Below are 20,336 nucleotides of genomic sequence, written 5' to 3' on the forward strand. Positions count from 1 at the left end.
CTTTCATAATATGCACATAATGCTCATGACAAATATAGTTCAAATGGAGATGTTTTATTCCCAACATGGATTGTTCAAACGAAACTCACTTATGTTGAGTATCACCATGCCAGGGATATAGACCATAGAAAAATTATTCCTGGGGTTCTTGGGTGACTCAGTTAAGCATTTGACTCTTGGTTTGGGCTCAGGTCATGATCTCACGGCTCTGTGGGTTCAAGCCCCAAATCAGGCTCTGCACTGGTAGTGTGGAGCCTGTTTGGGATTCTCTCTCCCTCTCTCGGCCCCTCCCCACTCACACTGTTTCTGTCTCTCTCAAAATAAATGAATTAAGAAAAAGTATTCCTGACTGATGTATGTATTGTTCATGTGTGTAAAAATGTGTATGTATGTGCATATATAATTTTATACGTTCATAAAATTTTTAAACATTGAGGGGCGCCTGGGTGGTGCAGTCAGTTAAGCGTCCGACTTCAGCCAGGTCACGATCTTGCGGTCCGTGAGTTCGAGCCCCGCGTCAGGCTCTGGGCTGATGGCTCAGAGCCTGGAGCCTGTTTCCGATTCTGTGTCTCCCTCTCTCTCTGCCCCTCCCCCGTTCATGCTCTGTCTCTCTCTGTCCCCCAAAAAATAAATAAACGTTGAAAAAAAATTTAAATAAAAATAAAAAAAAAATTTTGAACATTGAAAAGAATTTTTACCCACTAGAGAGAGTTTGCTATTTCAATCTCTCACACCATAATTTTACATCATGGAGTAGTGGTTAAGAGCATGGGTGCTGGATCTGATTGCCTGGGCTAAAACCATTAATTTGCTGTGTGACCTTGGGCAAGGTACTAGACCTTTTTGTATAGCAGTAACCTCATCTCTAAGAAGAGGGCAATAGCTACACCTGACCCATGAAGTGGCTGTGGGGATTAAGTGAATCAGAACATGGCATTGTATAAAGTACAAAATAAATGTGAACTTTACTCAGTAACATTACTAGCAAGTGCAAGGCCCATGCTAGCTGCTTTGGAAGATAAAAGAGACACAGTCTTAACCCTTACATGGCTTACTGTCTAGTTGAAAACTCAAGCTATAGTCTCATATAAAGTTAAATATTAATGCCTGAGAAGAAAATCAGCAGTTCAGTTCAGCTGCATAGACCATCCTCTTAAATACAGAAGCCATATAGACTGGGTGACCTGGAGTATCTTTATATAAAGTGGTAGTCTCACATTTGTTTCTCTTCACCTGACGCTTATCTCTTTGACATGATGAAAACAGGCTGGAGGCAGATTGTGTAATAAACACCATTTGCAGTGGCCCAGCCTACATTAACCTTGCAGTGGTTTTGCCATGGATGAGCAGTAAATGACGCAGATGCTGATGCTGGATTAAGGCTCTTGACAACAGAGGTTGGTTGAGCTGTGAGTGCTCTGAGAAGTGGGCCAGCCCACCAATTTCTGCAATTTATAGAGGGGCAGTGACTGCTTCAGCTAATTTTTAAGTTTTTTCTGAGATTTACAGACAATTTCAGACAGTGGTTATCCAGTTTTAAGTGGTAATTTTGTACAAGGACTGGCACAAAACTGCATGTCTAATTGCCTGACAAATATTACAGTTAACTTCTCTGTGAGATTGAGGACAGGACTACTTACGATGGTCTGGGACGTTCATGGAAGGCCTTGGGAAGAAGTAGTTATGAAAGAGCCTTCAACAAGAATTTAAGGTAATCCTTGGACTAATCCTTTTTAAATCAAATAGTAATTCCCCTTATTATTTTTTTTAATAAAGAGGAATGCCTTTATTTATTTATTTTTAAAATTTTAAGTAGGCTCCAAGCCTGATGTGGGGCTTGTACTCACGACCCTGAGATCAAGAGTCACATGTTCTACCAACTGAGCCAGCCAGGCACATCATCCCTTAACTCAATTTTTAAATTAATCGCTCTGGATTTTCACCTACACACTGTCCCTGAATGGTGCTCATTTCAAAAGATAATTTTGTGTTTAAGTTATGAGTTTAATACATTTTCACTATGTTGATCGGAGTATATAACCTTTATCTATAAAACTGCTTCTGTGGGGAAAACAGGGGTATTCTGAATTTCAGAAGATCAATTTAGAAACCCATTTTTTAAAAACTCTACTTTGGTTGGTTCTTTCACTCAACAATTATTGCTTTTCATTAGTATCAGACATTGTTGTAGGCCCACGTGAACAAAAGAAAGACACCTGACCTCATGGAGTTAACATTCTGGAGAGGAGAGACAGTTAAACAATATACCGAAGAAATAACCGTGTAGTGTGTTGGAAGGCAATAAGTCCTAAGGAATAAAGAAAAAACAGTGCAGGGTATGAGGGATGGGGATGCACGACAATTTTAAACAGGATGGTTACGGAGAAGATTACACTTAAGCAAAGTGTGAAGGGAGCCAGCCAAGATGACCACTTAAAGTGAGGGAAGAGTATATAAGGCAGAATAGCAAGGAGGCCAGTACAGTTGGAAAGGAGTTGGGGGGGGGGGGGGGACAAGAAGATGAGGTCAGAGAGGTAAGCTGGGTAGTGGCAGGAGGGAACTTGCTAGATCACATACAGCCTTGCAGGATTGCAGAGCCTTTGAGAAAGACAGCGGTCACTTGCACTGGGCTGGCTTAAAGTAAGGCCTGCTTGTATCAAAAGAATTTCTCTTCTCCCCTGTCTCCTATACTTCAACTTTAATGTGGATACAAATAAACTGAGATCCTGTTAAAATTCAAATTCTGATTTCATCCATCTGGGGCAAGGCCTGAAATTCTCCATTTTTTTTTTTTTAATTTTTTTTTCAACGTTTTTTATTTATTTTTGGGACAGAGAGAGACAGAGCATGAACGGGGGAGGGGCAGAGAGAGAGGGAGACACAGAATCGGAAACAGGCTCCAGGCTCCGAGCCATCAGCCCAGAGCCCGACGCGGGGCTCGAACTCACGGACCGCGAGATCGTGACCTGGCTGAAGTCGGACGCTTAACCGACTGCGCCACCCAGGCGCCCCTGAAATTCTCCATTTTTAACAAGTTTCCAGGTGATGCCAGGCTGCCAGTCTACAAGGACACATTGACAAATAAGAGGAGGGAGGGGTTGAGTTCCCACAGGCTTTGGAACTTACTTCTTCATTAGCTGGGTGCAAGGGACTTCTTGTTCCCCGTGAGCCTGAAAAGATAACCTCAGAAGGTTTTTGTTCGTTGTCTTTTTGGTCATGGTCTCGGCAAGTGCTACACTATTTCAAGGTCCTATCACTTGGCTAGTAACAACAGGGTCTAGAACTTGCTCCAGGAACAAGAGCTAAGTTGTCTGGCTTTTTCCATGCAGTGTCTAAGAAGTTTCTAGGGCCTCCTCACTGCTACTATGGAGGCTCTGATTCTTAACTTCAGCTTGGGAAACGCTGCTGCACTCCCTGAATAATTAAATTCTCTGACCACATTCCTGTCTCACTCCAGTTGCAGAAGTTCTGTACAGGTCCTATACCTTCAGTGAAAGCCCAGCTGTGTAAACGAGGCCTGAGGCAGCTAGAGGATTTGGGGTAGGCCACCAAGCAGAAGAGAGAATACCCTGCCAATGCCTATTTTACAAGCAAGGCTGGTCTTCTTAAGAGCCAGTGCAGTAATCTGCAGGCGGAGCAGCCCTGGAAGGACTGGCCGCTTGCAAATATAAAGCACAGGGTAGGAGTCAGATGGGCTTGGGTTTGAATTGTGCTTCTACCCCTTACTGTGTAATATCAGGAATATTCCTTGGTGTCCCAGAGCCACAGTTTTCTCATCTGCAAAATGGGAATGACAACAACGCTTCCCTCATTTATTGAGATAATGCACATAAAGCATGCAGTGCGTAACCTGGTTCATAATGATGCTCATAAAATACTAGTAATTATTTTTATAATTATTAGTAACATCCCACCTATCAAATCGCTTTGTGGCCTGGCACTACGGTACCTACCTTTACATTCTCTGGAGTTAAGGCACCATGGCAAATCCCTCAGCAAAGGCTTTCAAAGAGAAAAACACAGGGACCAATAGCAGTTTCATCTTGGCAAATGTCACACGAGGTAATAGGACGCACTGAAGATGTTTAGTTTAGAAAGTAGATGATGGGGGGACACACGTGGTCATAGTTGTCGCCATGCTGTCTTGTATGAGAGGAATTAGACATGCTCTATGAGACCCAGCGGGTACAACTGACACCAACGGGAAGAAAGTGAAGGTCGGCACACGCATCCATTAACAGACAAAGCGAGGTAGGGGGCGAGGGAGGAGGGGGGCGTCCGTGAGGGTCGGCTCATGCGCAGCTGCGGCGGCGGAGCCAATCACCGCGCGCAGCCCGTCCTCGCGCGAGGGTACAGTCGTACAGCCGTGACGTCAGCGGTTGCCATGGAGAGGCCCGCTCAGTCGCGACCGCGAGCTGGCGCCAGGGGCCGCCGGGTCGGAGCGTGGCTTTGAAGCTGCTTCCGCTACCACCATGAGCGGCCGAAGTAGGGGTAGAAAGTCCTCCCGCGCCAAAAACCGGGGCAAAGGCCGAGGCAAAGCCCGAGTTCGCGCTGCTCCTGACGACGCCCCCCGCGACCCGGACCCAACACAGTGCCAGAGGCTCGGGGAGGAAACCCAGGCGGCACAGGTGCAGGCTGGCGCGGGTTGGGGTGGCCTGGAAACCGCTGCGCCCGCGCCGCCCCGTCGGCCCGGGGAGGAGGCTGCCTGCCGGCTCCCCCTGGATTGTGGCCTCGCGCTCCGGGCCCGAGCTGCGGGGGGTCGCGGGCAGGCTGCGACCAGGCCCGGCCTGGGGAAGGCCACATCCCTCTCGGAGCGCCTAGCGACAGACACGGTCTTCGTAGGAACCGTGGGAACCGTGGGAAGGCCAAAAAATGGCCCCCGCGTTGGAAATCGGCGTGGTGCTGCTGGGAAGAAGGCCTCAGAAACCTGTAGCGCAGCGGGGAGAGTACCTCAGGCCCTAGCTGGTGGGAAGCTGAAGAAAGGGGCCACTGGGGAGAGCGTCTCCGCCCCTGTGGGAGAAGAAACGAAGGTGGAGAAGGATGCAGGGTCAGCGCCCCTGGCGACAGATGGCAGCATGGATACGCTGGAGACCGTCCAGCTGAAGCTGGAGACCATGAACGCCCAGGCGGACAGGGCCTACCTTCGGCTCTCGCGCAAGTTCGGGCAGTTGCGACTGCATCACTTAGAGCGCAGGAACCTCCTCATCCAGAGTATCCCAGGTTTCTGGGGGCAGGCTTTTCAGAACCACCCCCAGCTCTCATCCTTTCTGAACAACCAAGATAAAGAGGTTCTCAGTTACTTGAACAGCCTGGAGGTGGAAGAGCTTGGCCTCGCAAGATTGGGCTACAAAATCAAGTTCTACTTCGGGCGCAACCCCTATTTCCAAAATAAGGTGCTCATCAAGGAATACGGGTGTGGGCCTTCGGGTCAGGTGGTGTCTCGTTCTACTCCAATCCAGTGGCTCCCGGGCCATGATCTCCAGTCGTTAAGCCAGGGCAACCCAGACAACAGCCGTAGCTTCTTTGGGTGGTTTTCAAACCACAGCTCCATTGAGTCTGACAAGATTGTGGAGATCATCAACGAGGAACTGTGGCCCAATCCCCTGCAGTACTACCTTATGAGTGAAGGGGCCCGTGCAGAGAAAGGAAAGGAGGGCAGGCAAGGTCCAGCAAGGCAGCCAGTGGAGACCCCTGAGCCTGGGGCAAACAAGTCCAACTGATCCTGCACTAGTCTCCCTACTACCTCCTGTTGGACCTGTGCCTAGCTAACCACGTGTGTTTGGCCGTCTGCCTTCTCTTCATGTTGGCCTCTGTGCACTGTATTCCCTTTGGACTTCAGTTACAAGAATATGGTATTTATGATCATGTTCTTTGGCCCCCTCGTGGCCTTGCTTTTTTCACATTAGTGTTACACGTTAAATGATCTCACCCCTACTGTTTATACGTTAAGCACACATGCTTCAAGTGTGTGCTGTCTTTGTCTACATTGCCTGGACTGTGTTCTTGGCTCTGGCCTTTCCCAGCTGTCTTTAACATGGACACTCATGAGTCATCCTCCACAAGGACCAGTGCATCCTCGAGCTCTGCTGCTCCAGGGCCAGTGACTTGCTGAGCTTTGTGTTCATGCTGGCCATGCGTGCCATCTGTGGCAAAGTCTTCTGTTGCCACTGCAGAATGAAGCTAGCACACATGGTATTGGCCATCAGCCAAAAGTGATTGTTCCAAGGCCCTGGGGCCACCAGCCAAGGTTCCACCACCTACTGGATCTCTGGCTTTGGCTAGGGGCCTATGCTGCCCTGCTGGATATGTGGAATAGCACTTGACTGCTGGGCATGGATGAGGTTAAGGGTGAGAAGCATAATGCCATGTGTTCTATACCATTATGTGTCTCTTCCTGCCTCTGGGTCCTTATGATGAACATTCGTCAGGGTCAACACCGTACCCCATCACTGTCAGGCCACTGAGATTTGTCTAGGTTGCTATTGGCCCCACTTGGCTTCCCAGTCAATGAGGACCTCAAGAACTGCCTGTGGACCAAGGCCCCCTGCCAGTGCATGAGACACACACCTACCTTCCCCAGCCTTCTAGGAACCCTACTGCTTGCCAGACTGATGGGCCGGTATGTGACATGTGCTCACTGTCATCGTGCTGCGGCTCCAGGTGAGAGTGAGGACTGGACCCACATATAATCTAGGTACCTTTGTCAACTCTTCTCATCCCTAGCTAGCATATGACCAGAGTGCTATAGTGGGGTTGTGGGGAAAAGGGATTTTTGATCTATGGGCCTGTGTCTACTTTATCTCATACCTCTATACCTCCTTACTTGCCCTTCCTTCACTTCTCTTCCTTCTTCCCTCCCTTCCTTTCCTGTCCTCCTTTCTTACTCCTCTACTCCCTTCCTTCCTTCCTTTTTTGTTTCAGTATTACTACAGCTCAGAAAGTGGAAACAACTGAAAAGCCAAGGTTGTCTGCATACAGCTAGTGAGAGAGCTAGGACTTGCTGTGCACACTCACACATTGGGCTGACAGAGGGCAGAGGAAACCAGAAGGCCAAGGTCTGTAGTCGGACCTTGGTCCCGACTCCTGGATGCACTCTATAATTCTGAAGTTGAAAATTCTTTTCATGGCTAACATGCTAGAATTTTAAGTCCCAAGGCAGCAGTGTTGTGGACTTAGTGTTTACTCCTGTTCCAACTTTTTTGTGTGTGCCCCATAAGACCCAGTTGTCTCATATTGTTTCTTCCTCTATAGTAGCCTCTGGCCATCTGGCCCTCGTTCCCCAGCTTTCTACCCTCAACAGTCCTTTGCTGTCTTTACTTCTACCTTCAGATACCCTTAGGAGTAGGCTTTCGTCTTGGGCATGGGGTCAGGGTGGGCGGAATCTGTTCTGGATCACCAAGGCTCATTCCCAGTGGGTATAAAAGCTGAGCTAGGCCCTTTTTCTCCTTCACATCCCTAAGGGTGACGCATTAAGACTGTAACTCCCATTCCTTGTGGGAGACCTTGTTCTGAGTTCCCCAGGGGCTGGGGAGGCCTTGACTCAAAATTGTATACAGGATGTGCCAGGCAAGGCAGTGGCAGCAAAAACAGAGTAGGAATGAACCTGATGTGGAGATGGGCCTGGAGAAGCAGATAGAAATGGGTGAAGAAACCTCAGGGAGAGTATGCCTATTTCTCAGTGATGGGGGGGACAGGGAAGGACCTTTTCCAGAGTGAGGAGAGGAGAGTTAAAGGGATCATGGGACAATTACAATGCCTAGATGTAGGTTTGCCCCAAGTTTTGTTCAGTCATTAACTCATCATTAGTGGATTTTATAAATCACAGAAACAAACCCAAAACAGAATAATGTTACTTTGGATGCTTTCTCTTTTCTAGGTGTGGCCTTGCGTATGTGGAAGATTGATGCTATATGCTGCTTATTTTTGCCATAAGTAAAATCTTACCACTAATGGGAATACGTAGCAGAGTAGGTCTGCTTTTTTTTTTTTTTTTTTAATGTTTTTCTCTTTATTGTGGACATTTTCAGACATGCACAGAAGTGGAGAGGATGGTCCCTGGACCCTGAGTACCCATCACCTAGCTACATCAATTATGATCAACCTGGTATCTTCCTCTCCCCACCTATATTGTTGATGGAAAGTCCAACACTGTGCCAATTTAAACTTGACTACTTTGGGAGATCAGGACTCTCTTTTGGTGGTGATAGTGGTGGGGTGCACTATCATGATCACATCAGGTCTGCTTTTTGCTTTGAATGTTAACTGATGAAGTTCTAGAAATGGGCCTTAGAAGTGAAAGTCTTCAAGATTAACAGGGAGTACTCAAAAAGAGATGAAAATGTGCTCTCTTTCCCCTGCATCACAACAGGAGAGAGACTGTTGTGTTGTAAATCTTTCAAAGACTGATATAAGGTGCTTACTTGAGACCCTTCACCAGAATATCAGTCTTTTTTGCCTGTAAAAGATGGAGACTTGTGTGACTGTTAGAAATACCATCAGCTTGTCCTGGTCTCGTGATATAACTGTGGTCTTGAAAGTATAATTTGGTAATTGTTGCTGTGTTCTGTAAAAATAATCTCCCAAAAGTAATCAGTAACTGGTTGTCTTACTTGCTAATTTGACATCCTGGTAATAATGCAATTTTTCCTTTGTTCCTAAGTATAATAGTTGTAAGCCTGCATGCATTATGGAAGAATAAAAATCTGTATCTCTGTTATATTTTTTATTTTTAAAAAAGAATTGGAAGGTTAAGCTGAAGCTGGGTAGTTGAGGGGATGTGTACATTGGCCTCGAGTGATTCCTAGGTCTCAGGCCCTTGTGTGACTAGCTATATCACAATACACAAAATTCAGATTCCCAAGCCCTTAGCAGATAATGAGATTCTGTGGTTCTGGAAGGAAGCCAGGGAGTTCTTGTTCTTAACAAGTTTTCCAGGTGATTATAGTGTAAATCCAGTGCTTCTCAAATTTTAGAGTACATCTGAATTGTGTGAGGAAACTATTAAAATATGAATTCTGATTCAGTAGTTCAGGGTGGAAACGGAGATGCTGCATTTCTTTTTTTTTATTTAATTTTTTTTAGTGTTTTGTTCTTAGAGACAGAGCACGAGCAGGGGAGGGGCAGAGTGAGAGAGGTACACAGAATTAGAAGCAGGCTCCAAGTTCTGAGCTGTCAGCACAGAGCCTGATGCAGGGCTCGAACTCACAAGCTGTGAGATCATGACCTGAGCTGAAGTCGGACCCTTTACTGACTGAGCCACCCAGGCACACTGGAGATGCTGCATTTCTAACAAAATTCCGGGTGATTTCAGTGCTGGTGGTTTGTGAACTACTTTGAGTGCCTAAGGAGGTGATGTTCAAGTCCCATTCAAACGGGAGTAACAGTGCTCAGCCTTGGCTGCACACTAGAATTATCTGGGACACTTAAATACGCTGCCAGAGCTTTGTACAAATGCCAGGTAAATCAGAATGTGGGAAGGGGTTGGTCCAGATACAGGTATTTTAGAAACATCCTAGGTGATTCTTTTGTCTATCTAGAGTTGAGAACTAGGGTTACTGATGCTGTTCTAACACATCTATAAAAAGGTTAATTCTAGTAATCAAGAGAAGCATCAGCAGACATCAGAATGCCACATAGCTGCCCAGCAGAAAATAGTTGGAAAAAATTAGAAGTGCGTTGTTAAATGACAAGATAATAAAATTAGTTTACATGAGAAAGGGCTTGAATCAATAAGTGTACAGTGTTCAGAGCATAGTAGGTATTAAGATATTGAATGAATGAATGAATTTAAAACAGTTTATAGAAAAATGCTTCTGGGCTAGTCTGATAATTAAATTAGTAAAGTAGATCAAATTTGTTTATAAGGATGTATTAGTTTGTTGGGGCTTCCATAACAGAGTACCATGGACTGGTGGCTTAAACACCAGAAATTTACTTCCTCAGTTTTGGAGGCTAGAAGTCTCAGATTGAGGTGTTGGTAGGGTTAATCTCGGAAGACCTCTCTCCTTGGTCGTAGATGGTCGTCTTCTGTCTTCACACTGTCTTCCCTCTGTGTGAGCCTGGGAGTAGTGGACGGTTGTGGAAGTTGTGTGTGGCTGTTCTGCAGGCCTAGATTGTTTCCCTGGGGGCATTGCGGGCCTCGTGTTGCTACATCTTCAAAGGGGAGTGGGAAGAATCAGGATTTTTATGTAGAATCTCCCAATTTTGAATGCTATCAACTAAAAAAAAATTTTTAAACCCCTAAAGCCTCACTACTAGTGATATGGGGAGTGCAAATCGGTATGGAGAGCAGCCTCTTTTTCAGGCTCAAGCCTCTTCTTGGGATTCATGTGGACTCCTCTGGAGTTAGGAATTGGGGGAGGCTTTCTGCCCAGTTCAGCTCACACACTTGCTTTTTCATGGATGTGAAGCCTCCACTTACCAGGCCTCCCTTTCACAGCCCTCCACTTGGGTTCCATCTGATCTGGGATTCACTACCTTCCCATGGGCTCATTCATTTATTGAATATGCCAGTCTTGGTGTAGACATTAGAAATATAGCTGTGAACAAATAGAACTTTGAATTCTGCCCCCCTCCTAGGTTTCAACCTCTTCTCAGATTTTGCCTGGGATTGTCAGTCAATCTATTTTTTTTTTTACCTTTTCCTGCATAGGGCTTCTGAATGTTTTAGATCAATATGGGAACTAAAAGAAAGTCTCTTTTTCACCCTCTGACCTCCTAGATCAGAGTTCACAGAGCAATTAGGCTTTTAATAACCTGAAAAGTGAGGGCTTCTTGGAGTAATTCTCATTAGGCGGGGAGACCCTGGCCCTTTTCTCAACTTTGAATTTTATTATAAAAGGACTTTTGATTTCTAAACTCATTACTGGCTGGGCTTTTTTGGAAGTGTGCTGGGTTTGACTATGCCATGGGTGAGGGAGGAGAACAAAACAGACTTGCTACGCATAGCTTATTGGAAGTTTTATCAGCTTCTGACTGTCTCTCCTTACACTTGGGGCTTTCTGCCTCTGGTCTGCTCCACTGGTTTGCAACAAGGCAGAAAGGCATACTGCTCTGGGGTGGCCTCCCAGAGGGAGGAGACTTTGCCCTCAGTTGCCCCTTTCAAGATTTTGGAAAGCCCTTATGCCTTCTCAGCCCTTGAGATCCTAGGCCTTGGTGAGCCACTGTTACTGATGTTACATATCCCTCAGATGTTGGGGCAGCAAACAAACAAAACAAAACAAAACAAAAGAGAACCCAGGCTATTCAGCCTATGGTTTTTATCTGTCTTTGTCCTTAGCATCTTCACTTCTGCTTTTGGCATCTTCTTCAACTGTATTTCACCATTCCAGATCATAACTCACTTCTGCTGGTTCGTTTTTATCTGGAACTCTGACTTTGTGCTTCGGGACCCCAAATCAGCATTCTCTGGTTACCTACTCTCCAAGGCTCAAATCTTGAGTTCCTTCCTCCTCTCCCTGCCTCCTGTCAACCTGGTTCTCAGCTGAGGTTTGACAAATATGACAAAATAGTCACCATCCACGTGACACTTCATGCTTCCCAAACCACATTCACTTACATTATCTGAGTTATAACAACTGTCCCCTGAGATGGCTCAAAGAGGTTAAATGACTTGACCCAAACTACCCAAGTGGTATGCGGTAGATCCAGAACTCAACTCAGGTCTGCCGGTTCCAAACTCCATCCATACTTGTGATGGTAAACACAAGGCCCAAGCAGATATCTGGTACTGTGAATCTAGGCACTTCTTTCCACAGAACCTGGATTGATACCTTCACGGAGTGCATCAGACCCCTCAGCATGGCACATTAGTCAGTCACAGCCAATCAGAGTTGGCATGAGTGGAAACCTTCTTGGCGATCCCAAACTACAGCCTGCTGTCGGAGCTCAGTTAGGAGCTGGACTAGCTAGGGTTGGGTGGCTCAGAACGGTGGCTGAGGCTTCTTTTAACAGCTTTGTTCTAAGGTCAGGATCAGCTCAAAGTTTTAATACCTGAATCTGAATGATTCAGGGAAAAGGAGGTAACTCTTCTATAACACGGAGTCTGGTGATAGGAAGTTGCAGGCTTGCTTCCATGGCTCCATGATAGTAGGACTCTGGTCCACACCACTGCTTCCTCTTCTCTTGGCTTTTTTTTCTCATGGTTCCCCAGCTGCACGTAAGGGCAGGCAGGAAGGAGGGAAAGGATGTCTTCTCATATGTCTCTGTCTTTATCAAGGAAGGAAATCTTTTCCAGCAGTCCCTTCTGGATCTCAGGAGAACTGAGTCAGGTTCCTTGGGCCAGAAATGGGTCACACTCCCACACTCTATTTTAGGGAAACAGCACTTCTCAGCATCTCTCGTGGGTGTAGGGGTCTGCCATCAAAGAATAAGGAGAGCTCAAGAGGTTAGAATGGACAGGAGATTTTAGTCGCCTGTGGGCTCATCGTTTCTGGAGTGATGTGGCTGTGCTGCTGACACAGACACCACATACTAGGCAGAAGCACTGTGCGTCTGCACTTCCCGCCTCCCAGCTCTCCTGGGCACCTCTTTTGCCAAGAAAGCTCTACCAGTGCTTGGTGTTCTGTGTCTCATCTCCTCTGTTACATGGCTAGTGCTCTTCCAGCCAGGCAGTGCCTTTTCGGTTTTCCTCTCTCCCACAGCACCTCACTCAGGGCTCACTCAACATTTGATGTATGTGTTCAGTAAATGCTACTTGGGTGGCTGTGATAAATCAATAATGTTTCTAAAATGAAACTTTTGAACAAGTCAATCACCAATCAGGACTTTCAGGAGTAAGGTCCAATCCTAAGAAGCTCGTAACAGGCCCTTTGTTATATGACTGCATTAAAAAAATTTTTTTTTTAATTTTGGAAAGGGAGAGAGAGCACAAGTGGGGAAGAGGGGCAGAGGGAGACAATCTTATGCAGGCTCCATGCTAAGCATGGATTGATGCGGGGCTCAATCCCATGATCTGGGATCATGACCTGAGTTGAAAATTTGAGTTTGTTAGTCAACTGACTGAGTCATCTGGGTGCCCCTGACCCTACATATATTTTATTTCAAACACTTTTATTATGAAAAGTTTTAATATACATAAAAGTTGACAAAGCACAATGGTTACCCATATATGATTTTTAACTTTGTGCCATATTTATTTTGTCTGTATATGTTTTGCTGAACAGTTTGGAAAAAAGTTGCTTGACCACTGAATCCTAAATACTCAGCTTGCATGTCATAAAAAAGGATTTTCTGGGGTGCCTGGGTGGCTCAGTTGGTTAAGCGTCCAACTTCAGCTCAGGTCATGATCTCACAGCTCGTGAGTTCAAGCCCCGTGTCAGGCTCTGTACTGACAGCTCAGAGCCTGGAGCCCGTTTTGTCTTCTGTGTCTCCTTCTCTCTCTACCCCTCCCCCACTTGTGCTCTGTTTCTTTCACAAAAGTAAATAAACATTAAAAAAAAAAAAAAAAAGGATTTTCTGCTGCATAAACATAAGACCATTATCAGGCTACAGAATACAGTTCCCAAATACCATCTAGTATTGAGTCCATTTTAGTCCATATTTGGACTTTTCCATTGTTCCCAAGATTATTTTACAGTATTAGTTTTAAAATCAAGATTAAATAATGCTCAGTCATTCATCTAGCTATCTCTTCAGTCTTTTTAAAACAAAAATAATCGCCTCACTTTCCGCCCACCCCCCCCCCCCCCCCCCCGCCGCCCCATGATATTGACTGTCTGAAGATGTTAGGCCAGTTGTCTTCTAGGATGTCCCAAATTCTGGATTTGTCTGATGGCTTCTTCCTGGTGTAATTTAACTTTTCCCTCTGTCTCCTGTATTTCTTGTAAAGTGAGGGATGCAGATGAAGTGCCTTTGGCAAGAATACTCCGTAGACAAAGTGGTGTACCTCATAATACATCACTTCCAAAGGCACAGTGACAGGTGTCCCACTGTTGTGCTGTTGGTTTGATCTATCAGTTAAGATGGTGATCACAATTAGTAGGTAATCTCTGAGATTACTGTGAGGATATTGTTTCATTCCAAGGTTTTATCAGCCATTGATGACATTTGGCCAAATCCGTTATTTCACTGTGGGATACAAAACAGTGACTTTCTGAACTTGGCATTTCCTTTACATATGCTATCTGGTATTTTCCTAAGGAACACCCAGCCCTTATCATCTAGTGGTGAACTATACTTCCTTGTGAAAGGCAGTATAAATGTCTAATTTGTTCCTTGTATTACCTATTTTTGGAATCAGAAGTAAGTGTAAATAATTGCTTCTAATGGCCTCAAATAAGGGTGTGTTATTCTTTTCTCTTTACTATCACTGTGGACTTGTGGGTTTTTATTTATTTCATGTTTTATGATCAATTGCAACCGTTTTTCTTTTGGCTACTCAGTTGATCTTCATTTTGCTCCTAACTTAAAAAAATTTTTTTTTTTTTTCTAATTGAGAGAGAGAGAGACAGAGACAGAGACAGAGTGCAAGCAGGGGAGGGGCAGAGACAGAGGAGACACCGAATCCAAAGTAGGCTCCAGGCGCCAAGCTGTCCACATAGAGCCTTATGTGGGGCTTGAACTCATGAACTGTGAGATCATGACCTGAGCTGAAGTCAGACACTTAACCAACTGAGCCACCCAGGTGCCCCACTCCTAACTTTTTATCAGACTCCTCCTTGACCCTGATTTTCTCCCATTGCCCCCATGTGCTGTGCTGCAGCCAGTGTGACTCACTTCTCTGGATGCCCACTGGGTTCTCTGGATGCCCACTGTGCTCTTTCACACCCTGAACATTTGCATGAGCTGTTAGCGTAGGAAGAAAGCCCTTGCAGCCCTTCTCAAATATGGCTCAGATACTGTTGTACGGAGGCCATACTTTTTGATCTGAATTTTTCCCTCCCTTCTCTTTATTTCCACAATATTTTGTCCACACTTCAATTTATAGAACCTAACTAACATAGTGACATGTCCTTGTCTGTTTACCAGAGACCGTGAGATTCTTGAGGCCACAGAATAATAATAACAAACAATATGTCTTAATCATTTTTTATTCTCATAGCTCAGGGGCTTACACATAGTAGGTTCTCATTAAGCAACTGAACAAATGAATGATCCCTAAAGATTCCTTAAGGCATCAGTGACAAACTACAGACAGGCTAGAAATGCCCACAAACAGAGGTTGGGAATAGTTTCAAGTGAAGGAGAAGCATGAAGTGAATACAAATGGGTTAAAGGATGATGGGGGAAAGGAAGCTATCATTGGTACAACCTCAGGCAAAAAACTTAGTAGTACCAAATCACTCTTGCAGCATATTGGAAATCAAGTAGGAAAACGGAAGTGACCTGGAAAGCAAAAGAATAATGTTGGAAAGGTACCCTGCATGGTGTGCTGTAGTAATACTCCACTCGAATATATAATCAAAAACAAGAAAAAGCTGATATGATTCTCCCAATGACTTTTTTTCTCTCTTTATATATGCATACGTATACATAGTGTGAGCTCTCTCCTAAGATGTCCCTTGAATTTAAAGGACTTCAAAAAATTGGCTTAGAACAAGATTTAGAAAAATCTCTAAAAGAGTGGTATCACCAAAAATCACCAAGCTAGACAAGTTAAGCCTGCAGAATGGAGCCCAGTGAGGTATCTAGCAGAAGGTTAGCTTAAGCCTCAATAGGAAATAGCCTAAATTCCAGGATTGTTGGGAAAAAATGGTCATCGAAGCCCACTGCTGCTCTGCCTGGTGCTGTGGGACCAGACACTTTATAAGAAAATTCAGAACACTTACGGGGAGAAAGGTACAAGACAAGACCTTTGAAACCCAGGAACGTTCTGGACATTATGATCGTGAAACAGACTGTTCCCCAGGAACTGAGGTTGTAGGACCTTGATGTGCCATCAAGAGAGCGCTTCATCTCCTGCCCGGAGGATCCATCTTTCTGTCAGTGCCACTCCGGCTGGGAGAGCATTTATTCACGCAACTAGCATTGATGTGAGGGACACTGAGCTCTTACATGTTTACATGTCATTCTCTCAGCAAGAGGTCTTATCTGATTCCCTGATAAAATGGCATTCCCATGCCCACTGCTCACTCTGTATTCATTCTCAGTTCCCTCTCCTTCATAGGATTTATCACAATTTGTGACTATGGTTTTGTCTTTGAGTTTGTTTCTTCCTCTGTACTATTTGCTCTTAAGTATCTTCATTCATTGTTGAATCCCTTAAATCCCAAGTGCATGCACACCGACAAATATTTTGGTCTGGTGGAAGTGTTAGTCTTATGAGCCATGACCTATTAAAATGGCAGACTGAATGGGCCATATCTTGGAGTTGTCCCATGGCAGGAGAAGTTTTCTCTTCCTAAGTGTGCTTTGAGATTTGGAGAATCCATTTTGTTGAGCACATGCCACATGCTGGGCACAGTGCTAAGCACATTTAAACACATCATTGTAACAATTCTATTATTATCCTTATTTTCCAGATGAGATAAAAGAGCCCAAGAGAGTTTAGGTAACTCATTCAATGTTTCATAAATTGTAATTCCTGGAGCTGGGAGTGGAAAGTCTTAATCACTATTTTGCCCTGCCTCTCAGTCTAGGGTATGCAGTTTGAATTGTTGAGTTAGACTAACATTGTCCCCTGCCTTCAGAAGGGAGGGAGGAAGGAGTGTGGCTGAAGATAGGCTTCCAGCTCTTCAGAGGATAGCTATCACTGTGCTCACTCACCAGGAAGTGGGAATACGTGTGCATGTTTGTGTGTGTGCATGTGTATGTGTGTATGGCGGCGGGGGCACATCTTGATATGTGCCCAGAGAGGGAATGAGAATGGCCAACAAGCCAGCTTTGGAATACAGCCTACAGACCTGTAGACTGCATGCTGCTTGTCCACAGGCCCACAGTGCCTGGAGGCTGCCAGGGCATGTGTGCCCACTCGGATCACTGCCCATTGAGCAGTTGAGTCCACATTTTAAAGACTCCCAGCTGTGGGTAGCTTGTGGGCAACAGACTCCCATGGCCTGAAGCAGCTCAGAAGGAGTAGGCCTCTGTTGAGGCCCTGAGCAGATGGTGTGACAGAGAGGCTGAATCACAGAAGGCACCAAGCTCAACAAAAGGCCATGGCAACTACTAAATGAGGGGATTTGTTTGTGTAGAGGCAACTTAGATAGGCCTGTGGGTCAGAAGCTGTTCTTTGAGCTTCAGCCTCCCACACACACAGCTGTCCCTATCTCTGCTCTTGTCTCCAAAGAAGAAAGATGGTGAAAAATCATTCTTTCTTGACATTCCATAGGGACATTTCCCTATTCCCCCAAAACTCACTGAACATTCTGCTCCACACAGGGAGCATGTGGAGGGAAAGAAAGCAAAGCAGTTGACATTTGTTGAGCACCTCCTCCATGCTAGACTGTGACATGTGAAATTTTCACCATCTTTTGTTTAGGTTTGTTTTCTTAATAATGAGCTTATGAAGCCTCCATTGTTATGTACGTTTTCCAGTTAATAACACTGACACTCTACTCTGCAAGTTAAGAAACTTGCTCAGGGTTTCTCAGCCAGAATTCTGACTGATGGAGTGCCTTTGGCTCCAAAACTTTCCATTTTCCCATAGTTTTCCCTCCTAGAAGAAGAAGGGAGACACAGCTACTCCAAATTTTAATGAGAGTGATATGGATTAATTAGAATGCTTTCAGCTGTAACAGAAACCCTATCTAATGGGGACCGAGAATAAGGGCAGTTATTATTGCCATAATAAGGAATTTGGAAGCAAGTGGTCCCATGGTTGGTTTAGCTGTCCGGTTATTTTCTTAAGTCTCCAAACTCTCCATCTTTCTAGCCCTTCTAACATCCGTGGCATACACTTAGCAAGGACTTTGGGTCTTCAAATCTGTCTCTTGGTGCCAAGATGGCTGCTTTAGTGCCAGGCATCACATTCTCAGAGACAGTGTCCAACATAGGAAAGTAACAAAGTGGGCAAAGAGGGGCTTCTCCTGCACAACACTCTCTTTTACCAGGGGACAAAATATTTCCTTTACATCTTATTGACCAGACATGAGTCATATATATGTATATGCCAAGACATTACTGCCATGAGTTGCTCACATTAACCAGGACTAGTTCCCCAAGTCTGGGCCACGTTACCCGAAAGGAAGAAGGGAGCATGGCCGTGGGATATGCACTTGCCACGTGATAGTAAAGTCACGGCTCCTCAGGCTGTCTAACTGCCAGAGGCAGAGCAGAGTACTTGGGAGAACTGAAGACATTCACTATTTGTTCATGGATTTAGACTGCTTGTTTTGTTCCCTTTCTGATCTCAGGCATTTGTTAGGCGCCACAGTGGGTTTAAAGAACTATAGGATATAGGCTTGCATGTACTTTATGGGGGAGGAGTTAAGTAAGGGGAACAGTTAAATGAAAGCATGAAACAAAAATTTCACAAAGCCAGCATATGATCGAATGGTCTCTGGATCAAAGGGCAATTGAGCAGATTCTTCTTGAAAGTATTTTGTGAGTTTCTTTGTTATACTCATGATTGGATGGAAGCATTTCAACTCTTTTCAACCAGAGGGAATTGTTTTTGTATCCTCTGCTGGTTTTTGTTATTTCCTTCCAAAGAAAATGCATAAAATTTTCAATGATTTGAGGATATTCTGGGCCAAGGAAATTATTTTTAGGTGTTAAATACAATATTGGTGACCACCCAGAGAAAATATTTGGTGCTTCGGCAAGAGATCCGAACCATCCATAAACTTACGTATGAGTACTGGTAGCTTTACAACGTATGGGTGACATTTTATGATTTTTTTTTTCTTTTGCGGTGGGGCGGGAGGGTTCCCTGTGGAGCTAAGCAGTATTCAAATTAAGCATGAACATTCATTTCAACTGTTACATTAGAAGCATTTGAATAATGCTTAGCAAAATGGCACAGCAGCCAAAACTTTAATTTGGCCTCTGATTAAAGGCAATCTTCTCAATCTGGCCTCAGTTCCTAGAGTAATCCTTTGAACAGATTAAACACAAACACATACTTTGCTGATAATTGTGTGTTGATTCTATAATAAATTGGTTAGGAGTAGTTGTTATCATTTGAAACCCCAGATCCCCAAATGGTAACTCAGAATATGAGTTCTCATTCCTCCAGAGCCTCAGCTGGACAACTTTCCTCATGGCCCAGGCACTTTGCTAAGGTCACCATTTGGGAGACACCACCCCCCCGCCTTTTTTATTTTTGGACTTTTGTTTTATGATCTACCTTGTATGTAGATCATACAAGGCATATACATATGATCAAGCCTTGATTTTTCCAGCCTCTCCTTGGTTGGGGTTTGGGAGAGAGAAGGGAGGATCATGCCCAGCATGGCATTTTGCAGGCTCCCTTTTCTGGGACTGTCCTAATGAGTATGGGCTATAAGTATGTTGCTACCTCACCCCACCCAGTTGGGTATTTTAAATGCTCCTCTGCCCTAGTTGAGCTGAAGCCATGGTGATCCATGCCAATCTAAAAAGAGACGATTTTGCCAAACAGTCATCTATGGGTACTTCTCTGCCTCTGAGCACTCCAGAAGCTTCTGGGCCAATGAGCAATCACAGAAAATGTCGTGGCTAAAAAACAAAACAAAACAAAAGACCAGATGCAGATTGCAGAACATGCTTACCTCATAGCTGCCTTCAGGTCTACATTTGAAGCCATGGCCTTCAAAACCAAAACTGGAGCTCTAGTGGAACCAAGAAAGAAGAGTAGGTATGGGCTATGGTCCAACCAAGGCTGGAGAGAGTCACTGGCTTTGGGTTCTTGGTGACGATGTCAAATGTTTCAGGATGGTTAACTGGTAAATGTTGACCAAAGTTAGGTGTGGGACCTGGAGAGTTGGGAGAAAGGTATGCAATGGGAGGTTGGAGGGTAGAGTAGTTAAGACTTGGATTCAGGCGTATGTGGGCTCATACCCAAATTCTGACAGTCGGTAGTTAGGGTGTGCCAACTTGGCAGGGTGTTTAGCTCCTTTAACTCCAGCTTTTCTTTTTTTAATCTATAAAATAGAGACAAACGTTCTGAGTTAGGTGGTGGTCATAATAAATAAGAATTAAAAAAATGTTAACAGAATTAACAGAATTAAAATTAACAGAATTTTAAAAATGTTTTAGCATGTACAATTGAAAAGTCCAGGGGCAGTCTGGGCTTCGGGTAGGGCTTGATCCAGGGACTCAAACAATGTCTTTCTTCACCTCTCAGCTTTTCTTCCCTCTGTACTAACTTCATTCTCAGGCAGGTTTTTCCCTCTGAGTGGCAAGCTGGCTGCTTGATCCTCTAGATCCACAAATATCACCCTTTCAGCAGCAACTCTAATGAAGAGAAAAGGTATTTC

The 20,336-nt window shown here is 44.8% G+C and overlaps 2 protein-coding genes across 11 annotated transcripts in view; one reads left to right on the top strand and one right to left on the bottom strand.

Moving 5' to 3' along the window:
• Positions 1 to 4,361: 4,361 nt before the first annotated feature.
• Positions 4,362 to 20,336, top strand: part of TSPYL5 (TSPY like 5) — a 54,937-nt gene continuing 38,962 nt past the window's right edge. For 3 of the 10 annotated variants that reach the window (XM_045454148.1, XM_045454149.1, XM_045454145.1), the window contains exon 1: positions 4,362 to 6,660. In XM_045454148.1, the coding sequence (XP_045310104.1) occupies positions 4,473 to 5,720 (1,248 nt within the window). In that variant the 5' untranslated portion in view covers positions 4,362 to 4,472 and the 3' untranslated portion in view covers positions 5,721 to 6,660. Of the gene's footprint in view, positions 6,695 to 7,876; positions 8,717 to 20,336 lie in introns of those variants that run through there. The other 7 variants (XM_045454144.1, XM_045454146.1, XM_045454139.1 and 4 more) reach the window with 7 other exon arrangements.
• Positions 19,637 to 20,336, bottom strand: part of CPQ (carboxypeptidase Q) — a 549,973-nt gene continuing 549,273 nt past the window's right edge. Inside the window, exon 8 of the mRNA XM_045454131.1 lies at positions 19,637 to 19,832. Coding sequence (XP_045310087.1) covers positions 19,669 to 19,832 — 164 coding nt within the window. The 3' untranslated portion in view covers positions 19,637 to 19,668. The remainder of the gene's footprint in view (positions 19,833 to 20,336) is intronic.

This window comes from Leopardus geoffroyi, chromosome C3 (assembly GCF_018350155.1).
Source record: "Leopardus geoffroyi isolate Oge1 chromosome C3, O.geoffroyi_Oge1_pat1.0, whole genome shotgun sequence".
In the NCBI taxonomy this organism is placed as follows: Eukaryota; Metazoa; Chordata; class Mammalia; order Carnivora; family Felidae; genus Leopardus; species Leopardus geoffroyi.